The 21,265-nt window shown below is 36.6% G+C and overlaps 1 protein-coding gene across 1 annotated transcript; it reads right to left on the reverse strand.

The window, feature by feature from the left end:
* Nucleotides 1–228: 228 nt before the first annotated feature.
* On the reverse strand, nucleotides 229–16,777 carry LOC150108206 (uncharacterized). Its single transcript, XM_090415645.1, has 2 exons — nucleotides 16,493–16,777; nucleotides 229–1,401 (listed from the first exon to the last, which is right to left on the reverse strand). Exon 2 carries the CDS (start codon nucleotides 1,369–1,371, stop codon nucleotides 436–438), a length of 936 nt encoding a protein of 311 aa, XP_090271771.1. The 5' UTR covers nucleotides 1,372–1,401; nucleotides 16,493–16,777; the 3' UTR covers nucleotides 229–435.
* Between the last annotated feature and the right edge of the window lie 4,488 nt (nucleotides 16,778–21,265).

Genomic DNA, 21,265 nt, shown 5'->3' on the forward strand with positions numbered 1-21,265 from the left:
CTTTTTTTATTAAACAATGAAAATTGGGATCTTTATGAGTGGACATGGCTGGCGAAGTGGTTAACATCTTATTCTAGGTATGCTACCCACTTCAAGAGTGTGATATTCTTTAGCCTGTGTTAGCTGTATGATAACTAATAAATAAAGAATAATCGTGATCAATATGATCACTGATATGTGTTGATTTTTTATGTCAGAAGAAAGAAAAAAATGACAGATCATCGTAAATGGCGTTAAAATAGTCACATTTACTAAGGTCAAATATGTACAAAAGTGTTATTTATATACAATGAAAAGAATAGAGAAATATCACAATTTCATCAGTTATATGCATTACCGCCATCTGGCGTCGTCACTGTTATAAATACACTTCTGACTGATTTGTGCAATTTCCATTTTATTATTAACGAGTCTAACCGCATTCATATGCGTTCATCAACAAATATTTTCGACGTCAATGTCAGCGTCTTGACTGCCATCTGTTGGCACAGACTTGGACTTATTACGTTTGTTTTCGTGAGTTTTCACGTGTTTGCTAAGATGATCTGATCTCATGAAACGTTTGCTACAAATTTGACAAGCGAACCTTTTCTCGCCAGTATGGGTTCGTAAATGTCTTTGAAGCTCATCAGAGCGGGTGAAGGTCTTCTGACAGAACAGCCAGTTACACACGAAAGGTCGTTCGCCAGTATGCCAGCGGAGATGGGCTTTCAGGTGCGACGTTTTCCCGTACACTTTACCGCATCCTGGGAAATGGCAGATGTGTTGTTTCTTTTTCACCCCGGACGAGAGGGTGGTGTCCTGGCAGTTCGGACACCTACATCTACGGCATCGACGGGCGATAACGGGAGGCGAGGTGGTGCCACGGACCATGACATTATGAGGCGTCTGAAGGCGTAGAGGATCAGCCACCGATACGGGGGTCGGCACCAGCGGCATTCCGTTGAACGAACATGGAAAGTTGGACACTAAGGATGCGGGATTCGGCTCGGCTGATCGGCTCCACCACGAGGGGTCGATGTTAGGTTGAGATGTGACCACGTGATCTACTGGTGTTGTCCAGCTAGACGAGGTGGTGTATAACCCCTGGGTGGTTATGGGGAGCGTGGACGGCGGGACACTCATGGGAACCAGCGCCTTACATTCGGCTGTCATCTCTCCTATGGTCGGAGACGCTGGTTCGGAGGGTGGAGTTAGTGCCGAACTGGCAGGAACGCAGTGCCACATTGCGGGAGGGCGAGGCGCTGCGGTCAGGGTAGGCCAGGGGATGGATGACACCGCTGACGATGGGATCATGGTCCAGCCGAGATCGGTGTGAGGACTGGGAGAATGAGGAAATAACGACGGACCCATCATCACAGGAGGGGACATGATCCCAAGGCTCGAGCTCAGTGGGAAGCCCTGTAAAAAATAAATAAAATAATAAAAATTTAAAATACGGTAAGTTAGACAACTTTATACATAAAAAAAAAAACAAGTAAGCAGGAACAAATAGAATGAGAAACAGGAGATAAAAAACATTAGACGAAATGCATTTCTTCAAATATTCCGATATTTAAAAAAAAAAAAATGTCGGCATGTGTACTTCCACTTTTCCTTTGTAGGCGTATACAATATATGTATTGCTTAGTTAAAAGCTAATACAGTCATTAGACTCGACTGTATTAGCTTTTAATGAAATGAAATTTCATTAAATGACTGTATTGGCTTTTAATGAAATGAAACATTAACACTCACATTGCAAAAGAAAGTGTGCCCTTCAGTCTATTAAGATGGGTGAATTTGGATTTGACACACAAATAATAAAAGCACATTTAGAATGAAATGTGCTAAATCAGGCATAGAAAGTTAATTCAGAATTGTCCAGTGTTTAATTTATTCTGTGTAAATGCTTTATTTTTTCGTTCTGTGCCTCTGACTGAAAATAATAAATATTATGAAACCTCTTAAAAAATTGTTAATAACATAAATAGTATAGTAGCAGCCATCATAAAACACAGAACGTAAGAGCTACACAGCAAAATAGTTCTTAGATGAAATATCAGATTGGAATTTGTTTATTTAAAAAAATTCATATATTGAATTGAATTTATTAACATTGACACAAGTACAATGCAGTATATATCAGTATATATAGCACAATATAGGAGGAGATAAAATACAGATAAGTTATTAATATATGTAATATAGTATGTCTTATTAATACATTGTACAAATGAGACAAAATACAAGAAAAAATTACAGTATGGGATAATATGAAATATAAGACAAACATTTATGACAATGGATGATAAATCCGCTTCCTCCATGCATGATCAACAGGGCATCCTGTACTCAGATAAAACAGAAGCACTTGCACTGAAGACAGCCTAGAAAATTAAAGAGATAGCACACGGATGCCGTCTTTCTAGATATTGCAAAAGTTTTTGCCAAAATAGAGCATTACGGCCTTCTCTACAAACGCATTAAAGCAAAATTCCCAACCAACAAAATTCAACTAATTAAATTTTATCTCATCAAATAGAAAACTACAATCAACGGCATGCGATCCTTACAAAGGAAAATCGTAGCAGGCGTGCCCAATGGTTCCCTACTAGCTCCACTCCTATTCAATATTTCCACTGCAAATGTTCCTAGAAATCCTGCAACTATCACAGCACTATATGCCGATGACGCAGTCTGCATTTAGCCATTAAAAGATTACAAGAAACAAATCTTGACTCAAGAAAAATGGTTGAACTCAGTAAATGGAGATTAGATTCAAAGTCAATGCTGGAAAGAAAAAAAAAAAAAAAAAAAAAGCTCAGCAGTACTGTTCACCAGAAAATTAGTATCGCCTAAGAACAACATAAGTATGTCCAACTCTGCAATTCCTTGGCAGAAAGGAGCCAAATATTTTGGTGTATATTTAAATAAAAGTCTACGTTTTACCGACAATACAAAGTTTATATGCTTCCAAAGCTATTGAACAAACCTATTCACTACTGAACCAAATTACTGCTGTATAAGACTGCAATCGGGCCAATTCTAACTTCAATGCTTCAACGGCCTGGAGCCACGCAGCTCGTAGCATTATTCAAACATTACAGACTGTCCAACACAAATGCTTACGCATCATCCTAGATGCTCCCTGGTATATAAGAAACTAACAGCTCCACCGAGAAACTAACATCCCAATCACTGCCTACTTACGCTGTAGCTCCTAAATTCTTCTCAGACCAATCCAGTGATCCTGCAAGCAATGAATTGCGATGTAAAAGACAGCTACAAACACAGACGTCCAAAAGGCTCACCTAAAGCGCATAACAAAACTATCTGCTCCCAAAGGGCGAGCATTAATGCTCACTAAACCATCCACAGATGAATTCTCTTTTCAGCTAACGGTGAATCTAGTTGTTCCACCGATTTGTGATTCTCAATTATTGCATTAAGCAATTTTTCAAAGTTAATTCTGATCTAGCTTTGGAACCGTTATCCCTGAAGTAAGTGTATATTTTCCTTGAGATTATGTGATGTTATTCGTCCGGAAGACAGCGATCGTGTTTGTCATTAATATTAGCTGTTTATTCTCCCCCCCCCCCCCTTTTTTTTAAAAATATTTTTCCTAAACAGCTGGGAAAATTGCTTGAAAACAAACGATCGGGTATGAGATGTGTCACCAATTCAAGACACGAAGATATCCAAAGAACTCAATCACAAACCACATCTCCATCTACTTCTGAAACAAGACCAAGGCAGAGCCCCTCAACAAATGACCTACCATCGGAAGATGCAATGACATACAAGACCGAAATCTCTCCAAAACTTCGTGAAGCAAGCACATCATTTTGATCATAAATGCAATACCCGAGACTCTGCAACTTTCCTTCGTGTTAGAAACTCGCAGATATATCAGGAACAACCAACTTCATCGCAAAACAGACCTCCCGGATATACGATCACATATAAAAGCCCCCTGCTAAGCAGTTCTTCCCAAGTGCCGACACTCACCAGAATTCTTTCAGCCGTAAGGCAATATAATTTTTGCAAAACTATCGTCATATGAAAGAAAGATTTCTGAATGATGATTCCCTCGCCGCTTAGGAGGAAGCTAAACAGAAAATACGAGTTATTTCAGACGAACAATTTGGATTCCACAAAGGTCATTCTACGACACAACAAATATACAGATTCCTCGAATATATTAGTTTAGGTTTAGTCATAACGACTAGCGACACCACTCCGATGCAATTTTTTTAAAACTACTCAAAGCCAATTCTGCCGGCTCTCATTCTACTCATTGCGACATTTCTCAACGGTCACAAATCCAGAATTAAATGAAACAAGATAAGACCTTCAGAAAGACTATCGCTGCCCTATACTTCGACAACACTGCTTTAATGGTTACATCATAAAGATCAGGTTTTTAGTAACTGAAAAAGTCCAATGTTCTCTTTGAGCTAGAGGACTAATTCAAGAAATGACGCATCAACATTAATTTCGGGGAAGGGAGGATTTCTTTTCGCAAGACATGCGGCTGTGGAAGGATCAAAGGTCATGTTCGCAGTCGCTATTCCTTATCGACCTCTGGCTAAATACAGTACAGTATTCAGGAGTTGAGCTGGACGAAGGTCTCGGATTTAAAACACGTACCGATTTTGTCTAGATAAACAACAATATAACAACTGCACAATTCTTATGCCAGTGTTTCCCAACGTTTTTTGGATTATGCCCCACCTCAACGTCTCAAAGATTTTGATGTCTAGCATAATAGTCAGCCAAGTTCTGACTATTATGCTAGTTAAATATGCTAGCTATTTAAAGTACATATTTATAATATAAATATGTACTTTAAATAAAAAAGGAACATGGATAAAACTGTTTTTAATTTGACTTTCTTCAATGAATATAAATTTTATATTACACTTTGTATATTATAAAACATAAATCGAACTGAACTCGGGAAAATAAAATCCAAGTTAATGCGATCCTTGAGCTTGATGTCTGCTGCAAAGAGTTTTTATTTGAGGTACTAATTTAGTCATTTTCAATCTCAAATCGCCATGGTTTGTGATATCCAGATGATTTCTTTTTTTTCAGTAGCAAGTCATTTACAGCACTCAAGCCACATTCAACTAAATATGACGACGGGAAGGGCAATATTATTTTATTTATTTTTTTTGCAAAACTAGTTGAATTTCGACATTTCGTTTCTGTCTCGTCGGAAAGCCATGCCATTGTTCCTTTTATGTTGAATAAAGTTCTAATAGACTCATCATTTTGCTTTTCTGGGAGTTCTTCTTGATACTGTATTTACGTTGACTGCTGTACTAGTGATGTCAGCTTTTTTTCTCGGAAAGTCAGGGTTGCAACATCGACAATTTATCGCCGACGATGATGAGTTTTTTGAGTATATCGGTGATGAGGTGGCGAATGCAACGTCATTTTCTAATTGCTCCCTAAAATATTCAAAACTACCCACCCCCCCTGTTGGGCGTACGCCCCACGTTGGGAAACACTGTCTTACACTATTCCCAACAAAACTGCTATTTGAATATGAAGGAACGACATACTAATCTACAAACCGTGATCAGGCCGATAACTTACAGTTCACCAGCCGGAGGATCCACTGTAGACAAAAATATTAAGAAACTGAAAATGATGCAGAACAAATGCCCGCGGAAGGCATTCAATATCGTGTGATATTTCAGAAACAACCAACTTCATCACAAAACAGACCTCCCGGATACAGGATCATATATAAATCAATATATAGAATCGTATCAACTGCTAAAATCAAGCCTTTAGTGTGTACTTAGCCAGCTCATCTACTACTATGTTGACAATGTATGGGCCAAGCACCTACTAAACAAGTTTATCACAAATATCAAAACAGATAAAGAGTCTAGGACTTAATGCAGAGATTTAGTTAGAATTTGCTCACTTTATTAAACAATAAAAGCATTATCAGTAAGGCCATTATATTCAATGATCAGGGATTAATTTGGCTATATTAATAAGAGGTTTATCATTAAGAGCTTATTTATCCCCTTATTACACCAAAGGGAGTTTATTACATTTATTTAGGATAATCACATCAACACGAGTTGTTATTACATATGTAATCTGAATTGTTATTACAGATAAGTGCTTGTATTTGGTTCGTATTTAATAAACAATTTGGCTTTTATGCATGCACAAGGTTGGACAAAGAGGAAGAACTGTCATCATCCTCCTAAAAAAGGAAAGAAATATATTGCAGTCACTGGTGACAATCGTTTTAGAACATGAAAGAAACTTTTTGCCAAACTTCAGTGAGTATGACAACTTTAATTTATTCAAAATTTTATTATTATTGTTTTAATTGTTAATAGATTTTCGTTTGATGTTATTAATTAATACTTATTTTGAAGTCAGAAGTTTGAATTGTGAAAGATGGAGGACTGCAGTTACCAACGTTTCAAGTGTACACTTGATAAACTCCAACAGTGATCTGACTGAATGTTTCTATGGTCAGTGAAAAAATGAAAAAAATAAAATAAAAACGTGCACAACAATGGGCACATGCTCACAACACACGCGTGCTTTTATGAAAACTTAACTATTATTTTAGAGATACAATATCCTGAATTGTATAAATCACATTCTAAAAGCAGAATTAGAATAAAATTAGAATTCCAAAATCATACATTTGATCGTGGTTTAAAGCTTATCCAAGTTGTTATAGTTCGCAACAGCTTAAGTGCAAAACGAAATATTTTAAATTTTTTATAGTTTTTTTTTTTTTTTTTCGTGTTTAGATTTTGTTATAAATTGCTTCCCATGCATAGGTCATGTATCCAAATTAGGCTTAAAGCAATCCGTAAAACTTCTAAGGAATAGTTTGAAAATTGTGTGTGGAGGGGTATAAACATTTATTGTTTGTAGTTCATTTGTATTTATGTACTTGTTGAATCCCAGATTTATTCCTAGATTTAGAAGCAAAAATCGAAATAAACCGAAATTAATTTTAATTGTCATTTGATTTATTTTGACTTTAAAAATTTTAATTATTTCTATTGCTTCTTCTAATGGATAATTACAAGAATAATGATTTTGTTTAGTGATAACAGGCCAACCGACCAAATAAGAAAGTCAACTGCAAAAAAAAAAAAAAAAAAATCTAGTTTTTATAAAAATGAGATTACAGTCAACAAAGTGGTTATCTATTTAACATTTAATAAAATAAAACTATTGGATAATGTGTAGCGCTGTAAAATTTCGCCAATAAATAAATAATCTGATATAATGAACACTTATCCAAAAAACTCTGAAGTACTGAATTTTCAACAATTATTAACAATTAAATGTCAACAATTAAAATTGAATGAATAGACGGAAAGTGTTCCATAGCTGTTACTAATTTACACGTATCTAAAAAGTTTACTAAGTTATTAATGTTTTTTTTAACTATAGACCTTTTTTTATCTGGCATTTTTACAGTTTAATTTAATTTGTTTTACAACAACGATATCTAACGAAATAGTTTCCAAATTACAATGTCTTTTAAAGCCTCAGAGCGTTATACTCCAACGATTATACTTAAAAAAAAACAACAACAACTGGGAAAACAGCTTTCTGGGGCACAATGAAATCTTATACGCATTTTAAGAAATGAATTATAATTTAAAATCAATTCGTTAAAACAGAAATTATGGAGAAACGAAACTTACCCCAGTGACAGCGGTAGAACACGAAGTAGCGGCTATATGTACGTCCAGCGGTGGAGTTGGGCCGAACACCGGTGACGGAGTTTCGGCCGTAGTCTGGAACGGCAGTTGGGTCATCAGAGAACGTGGAAGTTAAAAATTCCTTTTTGTGTGCACTTAAGGGTCACGTCAACTCCTTCTGGTGCGTATGTGTGTTTCTACGGACCACTTTCACCTTTCCACTACGTGTTAGCGTTTGTCGAAACCGCGAACCAATGGTCACAAGCTCCTGGGAGCCTTTGTCAAGTACGCGCGCCAATAGGGTCGCTTGGGTGCTAATAGGGGTCGTCTCTTAGCCTCCCCAGTCGGTTTGTTCAGAGGCGGGAGCGTATTGACACATTTAATGATGCCGATTTTGTGGGGTTATTACCGGGGGTGGGAAGGTGACCGACGCCCCGAGGGTGATCCCCCGAAGAAATGTCCGGCGAAGGCTAAAAACAGGACCACCGCCTCTTGTTGAACTTCTCCGCTAGGGGCGGAAGATGTCCGTCCCCTGACCTTTTCTCTTCCTTTAGGAGTAGCCTAATTTCTGCGGGGATCGGACATGAATGGACACCGACCTTGCGGGGTGTATGAAAGAGAAGGTTCGGTACTCTAGGGAAGCAGCCACCCCCCCTCCCTTTGGGTTTCGAGTGAAGTAGTTGATGTAAACAGATGACACCCATCTTACTAGAAACTCTGCATGCTTTAAGTGATAAACGATATTAGAGGTTTTATGGTCTTCGAAGGAATTACACGATTAAGTTGCTCAAGAATCTAAACTACCGCACTTTATTAGAGTAATGTAAATAACAATAAAGCAACACGCGCATTCCAAACATGCTGAACTGAAAAACGAAAAACAATGAAAAACTCAAATGTTTCACGTTAAAATTTTAACGATATGTACAACTTAAGAATACACGGTACTAATTTTTGTTTCAATATAAGATCGCCAAAAAGATTTCGATAATACCGAAATCAAATGACAAATTCCTTCTTTCTTTCCAATCTTCTACATGTAAGCTACATCTATAGATATTACAGTCATTTGTGTCTCTATGTAATTGCCATAAAAAAAAAAGCAAGAATTTAAAAATTGGAGTAAAGAAAATAGGAGGAAATGAGAAAGAAAGAGAGATGTCATTGATTAATATAATTGCTGTGTTCCGAAGGTAAATATTCCACAAGTTTATGCAGGGTGAGATTCTCATACAAGAAAAAGTGTCAAGTTCCATGCACGATCTTGAAAAAAGAAAAAAAAAAAAAAAGAAAGAAAAAGAAAGAAATTAGCGAAAGAATAAACACAATAGATGGTCGAAAAGTTTAGAATAACGAGCCTCCACTCCCCCCCCCCTTCTACCACTATCACACGAAAAAGGGAGGTACAGAACAGTGACACTACTTTAGTCAAAATTATGCCAAATAGTTTACTCCGTTTTTTTATGCGTGATACGAGTAGCATTTATTGTCGTGTCGTTTCACAAGCTTACACATTTCGCTCAAAACAAAATAATAATAATAATAATAATAACAATAATAATAAATAAAATAAGGAATTAATACCATGCATCACTGAATCTAAGTTGACGCTAACCGTGCTTTAGCCAGAAATGATTTCATTTTCCATAGAAATTAAAAGGATTAAGATTCAATATCTCGCCTTTCTTCTGCTGCCTTTTCGAATTTTTATGGTATTTAGAAAGGCAAAGTTCTCAATTAGGATGGTTGGCAGTTTACGAAAATCAACTCTTGGGACTGTCATAAATACTCACAACTGATCAAATAGTTATTTAACAACTAATAATGTCGAGTTTCCAGTTTTCGAGGTGGTCTTTAGAAATTGGTTATTATTATTATTATTATTATTATTATTATTATTATTATTATTATTATTATTTTAGTATTTAAAAAAGAAAAAAAATCCTTCTCAAATATCCTATGTATATGCATGAAACTTTTGCGCCTCTGTATTGCGCACAATCCTTATGATCCTTTCGGTACTCAGCAAAAGCAACAAAATCACAACATAATAATCGCATTAAGGAAATATTTGAGAAAAAGAAAGAAATACAACTTAAGATACTCGAAATGGTTAAAATGATTTTAGCCATCAAATTCACTTAATTATTTTGGAGTTTTGCGAGTTATGAGGATTCTGTTCAGGATCCTGGGTTTTGGAACTGTCGTTCTGGGGAAATATGCTAGTGGCGGCTTAGAAATTAGCTTGAAAGAAAATCAGTTTATTTACTTTGAATTTGGTAGCAACAATTTATCTTTATAAATTTTATTTAAGTCAAAAATCGTTTAAATTTTTATTTTATATTCTGATTTAAATGTTTAAAGCTGCAAAACTGTTAAACACCTTTTAGGAGTTGGATTTTATGTGCTCACTTAACCCCGTGTGGTGGCCGGGCCAAGAATAGCGCCACTGCAACCCATGAATGTCGTAAGAGGCGACTAAAATAGACGCAGAGTTTCGCTCTCTCAGATTTCTTCCGGAATTTTGCTCCCGGTGAGGGGGGAGGGGGCTTAGATTCCGGGGGGGGTTACCCGAGAGAGCATTTTGAATCTCTAGGGAGGACTTTCCGGCGTGGCCCGTGAAGGGCCTTGTCGGTGGATGCTTTTCCCTAGAATATGAGTGGTTCTGCTCAGTGGTGGGGGAGCCCGTCACTGAGTGGAACCAACACTGAGTTGGACGGTCTTTCGGCTACTGGTCCGGGATCTCGTCTTAATTTTTAGAGATGGCTTTACTTATTAATCCCACTGTAGTCCATGCATGTCGTACGAGGCCACTAAAATGGGTATCCAGGGAGGGTAATGGATGGCAATGCTGTAGCCAATGAAGTTTTAACTGAGGCTCGGCTATTGCTGCTACCCTCCTGCCATGATCAGAGCTTATAGCGCTATATTATCCTATCCATACATTTTCTTTACAGATAACGGGGAATATGAAAAGCATTTTTGCTTCACCCATCTAGCCAAAAAAAAAAAAAAAAAAAAAATGTACCCAGTTAGATTGTAGGCGATTGACGATGATAGTCGGAAAGATTTCTGTACGTGATACTTGTTGCAGATGAGTTTCGAAAATCTCGCCATTTTATGTGAGTGCTTTTATCCTAAAAATTCAGAGTTTTGCGAAAATACCGGCCAAACTACAACTGCACGGTAAGCGTTTTTTATTTATTATTTTTTTTAAGCTTCTGACATTTCACATTGACAGACATGAAAAAACAAATAGATGAGACGATATTTGAGGAAGGATATCGTGAATTCATCAGACTAGGTGAGCTACGTAATGATAACTGGCCAGGAAAGGTGAAACTTGACGATACGTTTTCTCCCTCAAGGGTCACAGGTGATGACGCAGCTAAAATGGAGGAACAGTTGTACACGGTGATCTCTACTCCCTCAGATTTCGAAGACGTCCGTGCACGCAAGAAATGCAAAACAACCGTAGAATCACCCAAAGATAAAGAAATGGAACAAGACGGTCCAGTTTTGGACTCCACTGCTTTTCCCAAAGAAAAGGTGCCTCCGATCATACTAAGAGAAAAACACAGATGATCAGCTGTAAGATCTACAATGTCCTGTTTACAAACTAATTACACAAAGGCCAAAAATGTAGATGAGGATACAACCCGCCACGGTGACAGATTATAGAAAATTAACAAAGGAAATGGACGTCAGAGGTATTCAGTACCATACCTTCTCATTCAGTTCAGAAAAAAATTTAAAAGTGGTCCTCCGTGGCGTCTCTGAAGATCATTGCCGTTAGTCCTTGTAGAGATCCACAACATATGCAAAAATATTTACAACTTAAAATCAATCTGCGGACTCATCATCACACCAGAGCCACTCCGGAAAAGGGCATCTTCTGGGCAATGCCGCAGGTGCCAAAAGTTTGGCCACTTCCAGAAACTGTGTAAAGCTGAGTTTAAATGTCTGAAATGCTCCTGGTCCAGATGGCATCACAAATAAAATGATCAATCTGCTGCCCCGAAAAGCTGTAGTGCACCTGACCATAATCATAAATGCAATCTTAAGGTTTCACTATTTTCCTTCCACCTGGAAACTGGCTGATGTAATCCCAATACATAAACGAGGCAAGGACTCACACCTGCCTCAAAATTATCGTCCAATCAGTCTCATCTCCAACCTGGGTAAGGTTGCAGAGAAAGTCATCCTCTCACGACTGCAAGCTTCAGTTAATCCTTCCTAAAGAAGGATTTGGTTTTCGGCAATACCATAGTACTACCCAACAAATCTTCAGAATAGTTATTTTTAGCATTAGATGTCCATTGAATTTTTAAGTGAAACACATTCAATTCCGATAAATTCGCCTTGTATTGTTTGCAAGTCTATAATTTTAATCCTTATCTGCAACTTCGTTAGCTAGACAACGATACAATGGAACAGCTTATCGTCGGAGCTCGGAAATCTCGAGTTTCTGAGATTTTGGTGTTAGATCGAAAATTTTGAGTCTTGATATAAGAACCATATAACTAGTACTAAGATTTAAAAAAAAAAAGAAAAATTATTAGGTGTTCATGTAAGACCATTTGATGAAGAATGACCACACGCGTCATATAAGACGGTGCTCTGGTTTTTATTGCATGGAGGAATTGCGTAGCATTTCTGGAGCTTCCTTGAAGAGTTTCTATTTTACCAGTATGATCCGGGTTCGGCATTTCTGATTCCATAATAAAGAATGACTGTTGGTTATAGGACAGGCCTAATCAAGATTTGTGTTTTATCTTCTTTTCCACATGTTTAACGTGTTCAGACATGCAGATATCTTCCGATTATTCTGTTTGTCCTACGCAGGATATACTTCATGAACAGTGAATTTTAATCATTTTCTTTTAAAGGGGTAGATGAGTGGTTTAGGAGGTAGTAAATATCTCGCATACCGAGATGAGATGAAGCTACTTTTCTGCCATACTATGGAAGCATTTCAGAAAATTTTTTCCATCATATGCCAGGTATAATGAAGAGTTACCGCATCTTTGTATTCTTTCTTATTCGTCGTTATCTGTGGGTATTTGAAATTATACTGTTGATAGCCTTTTACTTATATCTATTTTGATATTGGGTATGCCTGCTGTAATTAAGTTCTTGATTCATCTTCTTTATGTCGGCGTTTTAGTTATTTAGCTGTATTTTGCGCGGGATTGTATTGAGACATGGCCTGTGGGAATCTTCTAGTGTGGGTGGGCTTTCTGTAAACAACTATCTCTTCGGACACCTCTAGGAATATGTCTTCACGTTCAAGAGTTAAATTTATGCGTTGTAGTCTGTTCAGATGAGCTGTGAATTCTTCTAGTTATATCGTTGATCCTGTTCGATAACGGATACATCTTTAACTATCAAATAATGAATATATCATCCACATAACGAAGCCATGCTTTCGGATTTGTGATGGTGGTGGACTTTTGTGGCTTTCTTTTCAAAATAATAATAATTTTATACGGAATAATTATTTTAATAATTAATAAACAATTAAATTAAAATACTTATAAATCCATGTTATTAAATGACAGTATATGCATTTATAGAGCCCTGAATTTTTGGACTGGAAGTAGCAATAATAATTGATTTATTTATAAAACTTAACTTAAAAGTAATTTAATGTTTAATAAAGGGGAAAAAAATCATTTATTTATTTATTTACTGTCTGTTTATAATAGGGTTCCCAGCCGTTCCCGTGTTTTAACATTTACATTTTCAAAATGTCGGGCAAAAGTTTTTGAGGATTTTTTTTTTTTTATGTGAATTCCAATCCATGAAATGGTATAACACTTCAGGCTTCCAATAAGCAGGGTGGAGATTTGACACCAAGAGAAAAATATTCTACCACCTGAAGGCATTCAAAAACATCCGTGCCCGTAGTGAGATTCGAACCAAAGCTCCTTGATTTGAGAAAGGATACGCTACCACTCAGCCAACAAGCTTCTAGCTTTCTACGCAGTTTTAGCAAACCCACTAGTTTCAGCTTGGTTCAGTGCTAACATGAAATAAATAAGAAATTTCTGTTTTTTTTATTATTATTATATTTTATTTTACATCATGGGCAGTTAGACATCATTAATGTCAGAACTAATAGAAACGAATTCAATGCTTTTCTGAGTATAAATATGAATGAAATATGAGGCGAAAATATTTCATTGAAAACACAGAAATATTACACCCAAAGCGACTATAAAATAAGTTCAATTATTTGTCGCCAAAGGTGTTTACGAATTTGCTATTTCTTTGTTATTTTTTATGTGATTCCCACCCACGAAAGGATTTTGTAAAAACATAGTGCATTCGCACCATGAGTGGGCTAAAGGTTTTTTCTATTAATTTATATTACTGTATTTTTATTTTACATAAGTCCATAAACCCTTCTCCAGAAACCAAACACGGAACTTTTTCAAGCAACTTGAGGCCACCAGTAAGCGAAATCTCGCACCGGGCAATGAAATTCATTTTCCACCTAAATACAGTCACAAACATGGACGGGATCGAACCCGCAACCTGTTGATTAGACAGTGCATACGTTAACCACTCGGCCAACCCGGCCGGGCGCTACAGATCTAATATTAATGCTAAACTGAATAGAAAAATTCTTCTATTCAGTTTAGAACAGAAGAATTTAAGCTTTAACGCAACTAAACACGACAGTTGGAAAGCACGTGTTGGTGTAATATGTCTATATATACTTTTTCAAAAACTATTCTTATGCAATAATTAAATTCCTATCGCCTTATCCTCTTTTTTTTTACTATTCAATTCCGTTTTTATTTTTTCAGTTTATTAATTTTCGATGCTGTAACATGTGGTGTTACTGCAGTAACGCACTCAGGATTTAATCTTGGGGGAGGGGGGGATGAGTTGAGTAGACGATTTGAGAATACACACTACGCATCATATACGACCTAAAACTGAGCATCTACAATGATCGCTAATTCATAAGTAGCATAGAAATGGAAGACACGACGCAGCATAAATTAAAAAAAAAAATGAATTTTAATTAGGAAAAGATTTTTGGAAAATTTTCTAGTGTTTTTTACCTTTTTTGGGGGGGGGGAGCCCCTTGGGGGGGAGCCCCCCCTCTGGGTGCGCCACTGTGTTACTGTAAGTGTTTTTGGAAACATCGCAACGTAAATTATAATAAAACAAATAAAACGAAGTACCGAAAATATAATATTTTGAAATGTAATAGTTTGTTAAATCCATGTTATTGGGTATAAAATTAGTTTAATCGTCTGGAATAAAATATTATATCTTATGAATAAATGTTAGATTATTGGGGTGAACAAAAAACGACTTGAACAATTAAAGTAATTTTGACTATTTTTTTGGGGGGGAAAATTGGTTTAGTTTGGTTGGAGTTATGATCGAAGCAATCCATCTTATAATGCCGATATATGAAAACTATACCAAATTGGTAAGATTTACTGTTCAACTTAAGGATTCCTGTTGTAATGTTCTCGCGGCTTCGCTTTTTGGACGAAGATAAACATCTTTCTAGAAAAATAAATATTCGATAAAATTTTTTCTGAAAAACACACGTTTCATGTTTTTTTTTTTTTTGATGAATTATCATGAAATTAATAATATCTGAAACTGAGTTTAATTATAATTTTCATGATTGTGGATAAAGTTGTCCATTATAAATAAAGTTTATAAAATTATATTGCTTTATGTAGTAATTATTTAAAATAAAGTAAATGTAAATGAATTTATTTAATATATATTAATTATCATTTCTGCGGGGGGGGGAAGTAAACTTTTTGTTTTTTGGCTCAAACAGCAAACAGACTTTCTAGTTCAGAATTTAACTTTCAGTTTTATAGCAAATATGCAAATAAGAATTTTCTCTCTTTAATCTAGACTGGTAGTGTGCAGTTTGTCATGTGATTTTTGTGGCTCAAAAAATGTCTTTGTAATTTTATAAATAAAACTCTGTCTGTATAAAGCTTGAGCAATTTTTTTTATTTTTCTTTCGGTGACTGTAAATTCGCAGGTCAACTTGGTTTAAAATCCAGCTATCAGCTGAGATAGTCAACAGCTTTCCCCCAGCTTTGATCTAGTTTGTCTACGATTAATCCGTTTATGCTATATTTCTGTCGGTTCCATTGTATACTTGAGAAAGCCAATAATTTTACAACTATACCCGCGAAACTTTTATGAAAAATCCGTGGCGATGTTCACAAAGTGATCTTATAGATGTGCCCAGTCAGTAGCTGTTCTCACGCTAACCCTATAGCTCGACCTCCAATTTTCATGGTGACACGTCCAAGTTTTCATTTCCTCCCAGCTTTCTCACGATTTCTCATACTGACCAGTGAGTTTTCCTGTAGGCCATCTGGACTGTACGACGTACAGGATTCTGTAATAAACTGACCCCCTCAAGGATTCCAGAAATGGAACCCCTAGCATGTCCATCTACACCATTATCAAGGGCTATAAAGTGATTAGCGAAAGGACTGTTCCCACCGTTATCATTCACTTCCTTACACCCACTTTCCCCTCCTCTTTACACACCTTTTTCGACCTCCTAAGGAACAACGAAAACAGAATAGCTGCCTTCTACTGTGTAGTTTGTACTAACTACTTTATGTGTTTAAATATTTCGATTTTAATACTGTAGTCTTTCATTTAGATTTCGTTATTGACGAGACAAAAACACGGATATTGGTTCTCTCTAAATTTTATTAGCAAAAATGTGATTAATTTTTTTATTTAAAATGCATTTTTAAATAGCATTTAAAATAATAAGCCATTGTTAAACTTACCGTTTAAATCTTTTACAAAAGACCCGAAGAAATGACCAAACGAAGAAAGCGAAGCAGAATATAATGTAATCAAGTCCGCTAAGCATGATGGGACACTGCACAAACATCAAAATCACTGAGAACTCTTTCTGCTCGAACTAAAATATCCATCTAACACGTCACTACCTTTCTTCCTATCATATTTTATTGACAACGAGTTCGAAGTAGCGATAGATTGTGCCCTTCTACTAAGCGTTACTTATACAGTTGAGTATCAGTGAGGAGTTAAAATCCCCTCTGCAATAAATGTAGCAGGCGGCAAAATGAACAACGCCTGAGCAATTATGTTTCTATCAAATTTTCTTCGCTTGAAAACACAGGTCTTGTATTTCAACCCTATCACATTTAGTTATTCGTGTTCATGTAGCGTTAACGCCATCTATCTCATTAGCTAAAGCACGAGTCTCGTGCTATTGTTATTTTAAACGTCTGCCTCTTTCAGCTTACAAAATGGATCTTCAGACAGTTAAAATTAATGATTGAAATGGTAATAAACTAAAAATATATATGTAATAAGATGAAATACGAATCTTTCAGATGAATAATATTGGATTTCTGGATATTTCCTATACTACCATATAAACTTGTCAAAAAATAAACTAAAAATAAAAACAATTAAATATATACATATTTGATAATAAGCATGGCGAATACTATTACTCTGCTTTTTTTTTTTTTTAGCAAATTCTATAATATTTACGGAAACGAATTTTGAATATATATATATATATGTGTGTGTGTGTGTGTGAGAGAGAGAGAGAGAGAGAGAGAGAGAGAGAGAGAGAGATTTATATATGATTATATGTAACTGCTTTGATCTTTTTTTTTTTTCTTTTTGAGATTTTCAACTATTGTTTAATTGGCAAATTAACTCTATTCGTGTTCACTAATAGCGTTAATTTATATCATTTTCAGGAAGGAAAAAATGGGTTTTAATCTGATAAATAATAACATTGGCAGCGTTTTCGTAGCTCAGTCGCTAGGACTGTGACATTGTCGTTCAGCTGGAATGATCTGATTTGAAATTCCCTCAAAGAAGGGAGGAATCAGCCAAAAGTGAGCTGCCTGTCTCATAAGGAGGTTTCAAGTTTTTTCCCTTCTGGAAACTCGGTTTTTTTCCCCATCATTGAGGGATCATTTTCGTTTATTAATTTTACATACGATCATTTGCAAAAGAAATAGCACAATTAATGCTATGCGTGGATCGTATATTGAAATCGTGGAACCTACTGATGTTCTTTTTGAACAGCTGAAAGTTGCAGTCTGTAAGGATCACAGCTTCCACTTATCAAATAGAGATAGATAGAATGAAGGAGAGGATGGGGAGTGAAAACTGGTTTGGTGAGTATGCAGTTGTATTACGAGTGGATCTTGAGTAGTTTTTTCTCATAGGCTTGGAAGGAAAGCGAAGGTATCATGAATGGCAGTTCAGTCAAAATGTTCTGCAAAAGATACATTTAGGAGAAACGAGGCCGTCTGCGAAGCTTTCTTCAAATGGCCTGCAAAGGATTTTTAACCAATTCTACCTCTTCTTGACAGCACAAGAATTTTATTATTATTATTACGTGACATCTCCAAGAAGTCCCAAGGATTCATCGAGAGAAGCACTCTAAAATATACAACTCACCATCTCCACTACTATCTACACGCTCACCAGAATCATCATCCCCGCACAACGCCATCTATCGCCCACCACCACTACTACTGTTTTTTGTCTGTAAATTGTGTGTGTTCTCCTGGACGATATGCCTCTATGCGGGATGAAAAACCCAAGTTTCCAGGAAATAAAACCCTGCTGCCTCCGTATGAGATCGGGAGGATTTAGTACATCATCCTAAATGGAGCTGTTAATGATATATATATTATTATATATTCTTTTTACAACAAAGTTTGCGAATGTCATTAAGGATGATGCCGTTTTAGCAATACTAAATGCATCAATAAAGGGTAGCAGCTTTGAGTATACTTCATATTATGAATTAATGTAATAAAGTTAACAGAATGAGACCATCAATGTATTATGTAATTACCTTTTTTTCCCCTTATTACACGGATTCATGATTTGTTATTTCGATTTCATGCGTTTTCTCTTGATAAAAGCTTGTAAGCTTGGTAACTTTTGGTTTGTAATCTAATTCAGGTTATGATACGTATTAAGGTTGCTATAATCCCATATTTTTGAATCTACCAACAAATTTCATTTTTTGTTCCTCTCCAGTCCACGGAAACTTTTTATATGTTTTCCATAACCTTTTTGTATAATTTTTTTTTGTTTTTAACTGAAGACATTATTTTCATTATATCTGCACCTGCAACAGCCAACATTAGGACTACAAAGCGACTGTTTATATGATCGAATAGGACTAGAAATAAAGTTCTTGCTATGTTGAAAAGTTATTTTAAGTTTGGATGCACTCGACATTTTTGTTTTAATGTGAATCCCACTACTCAAGGCTGTGAATCATTCTATTATATATTTGGGTACTGGCCAAGGTTAGATATTACAGAATGTCTGCTGTAGAAACCAATCACGGAATACTTTTGAGCCACTTCAGGCCTCCTTTAAGCAGACGATCGTCTCGCACTGTGCAGTGAAAATCATCAGCCATCTAAAGACATTCACAAACATTCATGTCGTTAGTAGAATTACAATCCATAGCTTGTAGACTGGAGAGCAACACCTGAGATTGTTGAGGTGTGTTTAACCACATTAAAATTTGATCACATTAAAAGCTAAAAGAGCCGATGATTTAAAAAAATTAAATTAATTATATTGTCAAAATTAACATAATTAAAAGCAAAATCAACAATCGAATTTGCAATGGGGCATAAAAATCAACTTTGTATTTGTACATCGCACAATAAAAATTCTCACAACTCGTGAGAACGTGTAGGCCTTTTCAAAGCCACAATACATGTTTGATTTCATTCACTGACGTCACTGCATGGCATCATCAATCCACTCTTTTATTTATACTGATGATGTACACTGTTTAAGTGTTGATATTTTTTTGTTTCTATTTTTTTTTTCTCTCCCTTCCTAACACATCTTCAAGACATCTGTTAAATACACAACACCCCACGACCACTCGACTCTATGGGGATGCCTACCGGCATCTGTAAATATAACTGGGCGTGACCTACCACACCTATTTGTTCTTTAGGAGATTATGGAGAAGGCATACGCGATAAAAATGGTACAAACGCTTTGTAAAGTGCTGCCGCAACCCTGACCTTCTCCTCCCTGGGTCTTTCTCGCTTTCCCCAAAAAGTAACTTGTCGGATTGTTCCAAGGAGCGAGGCGTTGTATTGTTACTTATTCTGTAGATGGTTGTCGACACGGATAGCGCTTTATTGTGTCTGTTCGTCGAGAGGAGAAACATCAGCCTTGGGCTAACTGCGGGGGTTACCGTTTGTCATTAGTTTCATGACGTACGACCTGCCGGGCAAAGGCTAAATAAAGGCGGACGAGTGCTAGCACCCCCGTTGCTTGTTCGGTAGCTGTAGAAGCAATCGAGGGATCCTCGCGTACGATAAAGAGGCTTACGAAGCACCATTTGACTCGGGTTGTACGTGCGTCTCTCTTCACCTAATGATTACTGTGATGGGAGGGAGGATCTCTTCGTTGTCTGAAGGGGGGAGAGGAGGTTCTTTTCTCCCTGTCCCTTCTACAGAAGGGTCCGACCCCGCAGGTGTGCCTCCAGCGGGAGACAAGCCAGCAAAAGCTGGCACCAGGCAATTTCATCCCCGTTGGTGCTTCTTTAACTACATATCCCCCCCCCCTTTCTATTTCTTCTTTCTTTCCCCTTAACAGCAGTCTGCCTGGCGGGACACTTCAAAGTATACTCGGATACAATACGTTTCGCGACCCCCAAAACATCAAGTTCAGTACGTCCCACTTGGGGGCTTGAGGCGGAGAAACACAGTTTTACCTATGCATGATCATGACATTAAGTGCTGCTTAAAGGCACAGGTAAGAAGGTTGCTTTCTTGTCCTCCTTACTTCTGATCGTCTTCCAACGTATTTGAATGGAGGCAGGGCATGACAGTTGGCGTGAATTATGAGCCTCGTATTTATGTGTTAATGTCCACATTTGTCTACTCCCATAGTCTATAACATGCGTTTCTGATCGGCAATGGTTAGAATTTGTAGTTTTGACAAAAACGGGCGTTGGGTTGAGGTTAGTCACAAAATATTCGAAATTTTCTGGTTCATTAGAATGAAAGACTAGATAAGAAATATTTTCCGACAAAAGCTAGATTTTTTATAATCAGGTACCTGAATACAAACAGGTTTTAAACAAGAATGAAACGGATAAAAGGAATAACCAAATAATTTTCGAAACATTCATTAAGCCCGTAAGTTAAATGCTATCTACTGTCATAAAGAGATGGTCCCTCTCCCTCTTCAAAGAGTTAAATAATTTATAGACTACCCTTAATGTAACCTCTGCAAACTGCGAAAACACAAGTACCCTATAACTAAGATATTAAGTATAAAATGGTGTGTTTATAACTACGTGATATTTCTTGTGTTGTGGTCAAATCGTTTAGCTAGCTATATTAGTCGATAAAGATTTTGATAGGAGTCAGATTGTTTGGAATTACAGTATGCCATCGACTTACACTGATTCTTAGATATGCGGTTGAGGTACTTCAACTGATAACTAGCAACGCCATCCATCAAACCACTTAGCGAACATGGCTAAACTTTTAAGCCAAAAAGTTTCCGTT

Source organism: Typopeltis vanoorti, chromosome 3, assembly GCF_054136105.1.
Source record: "Typopeltis vanoorti isolate ZY-2024b chromosome 3, IOZ_Tvanoo_1.0, whole genome shotgun sequence".
Taxonomy (NCBI): Eukaryota; Metazoa; Arthropoda; class Arachnida; order Uropygi; family Thelyphonidae; genus Typopeltis; species Typopeltis vanoorti.

Coding starts and splice junctions, on each gene's coding strand:
- LOC150108206 (XM_090415645.1), bottom strand. CDS start 1,371: ATGTCCCCTCCTGTGATGATGGGTCCGTCGTTATTTCCTCATTCTCCC.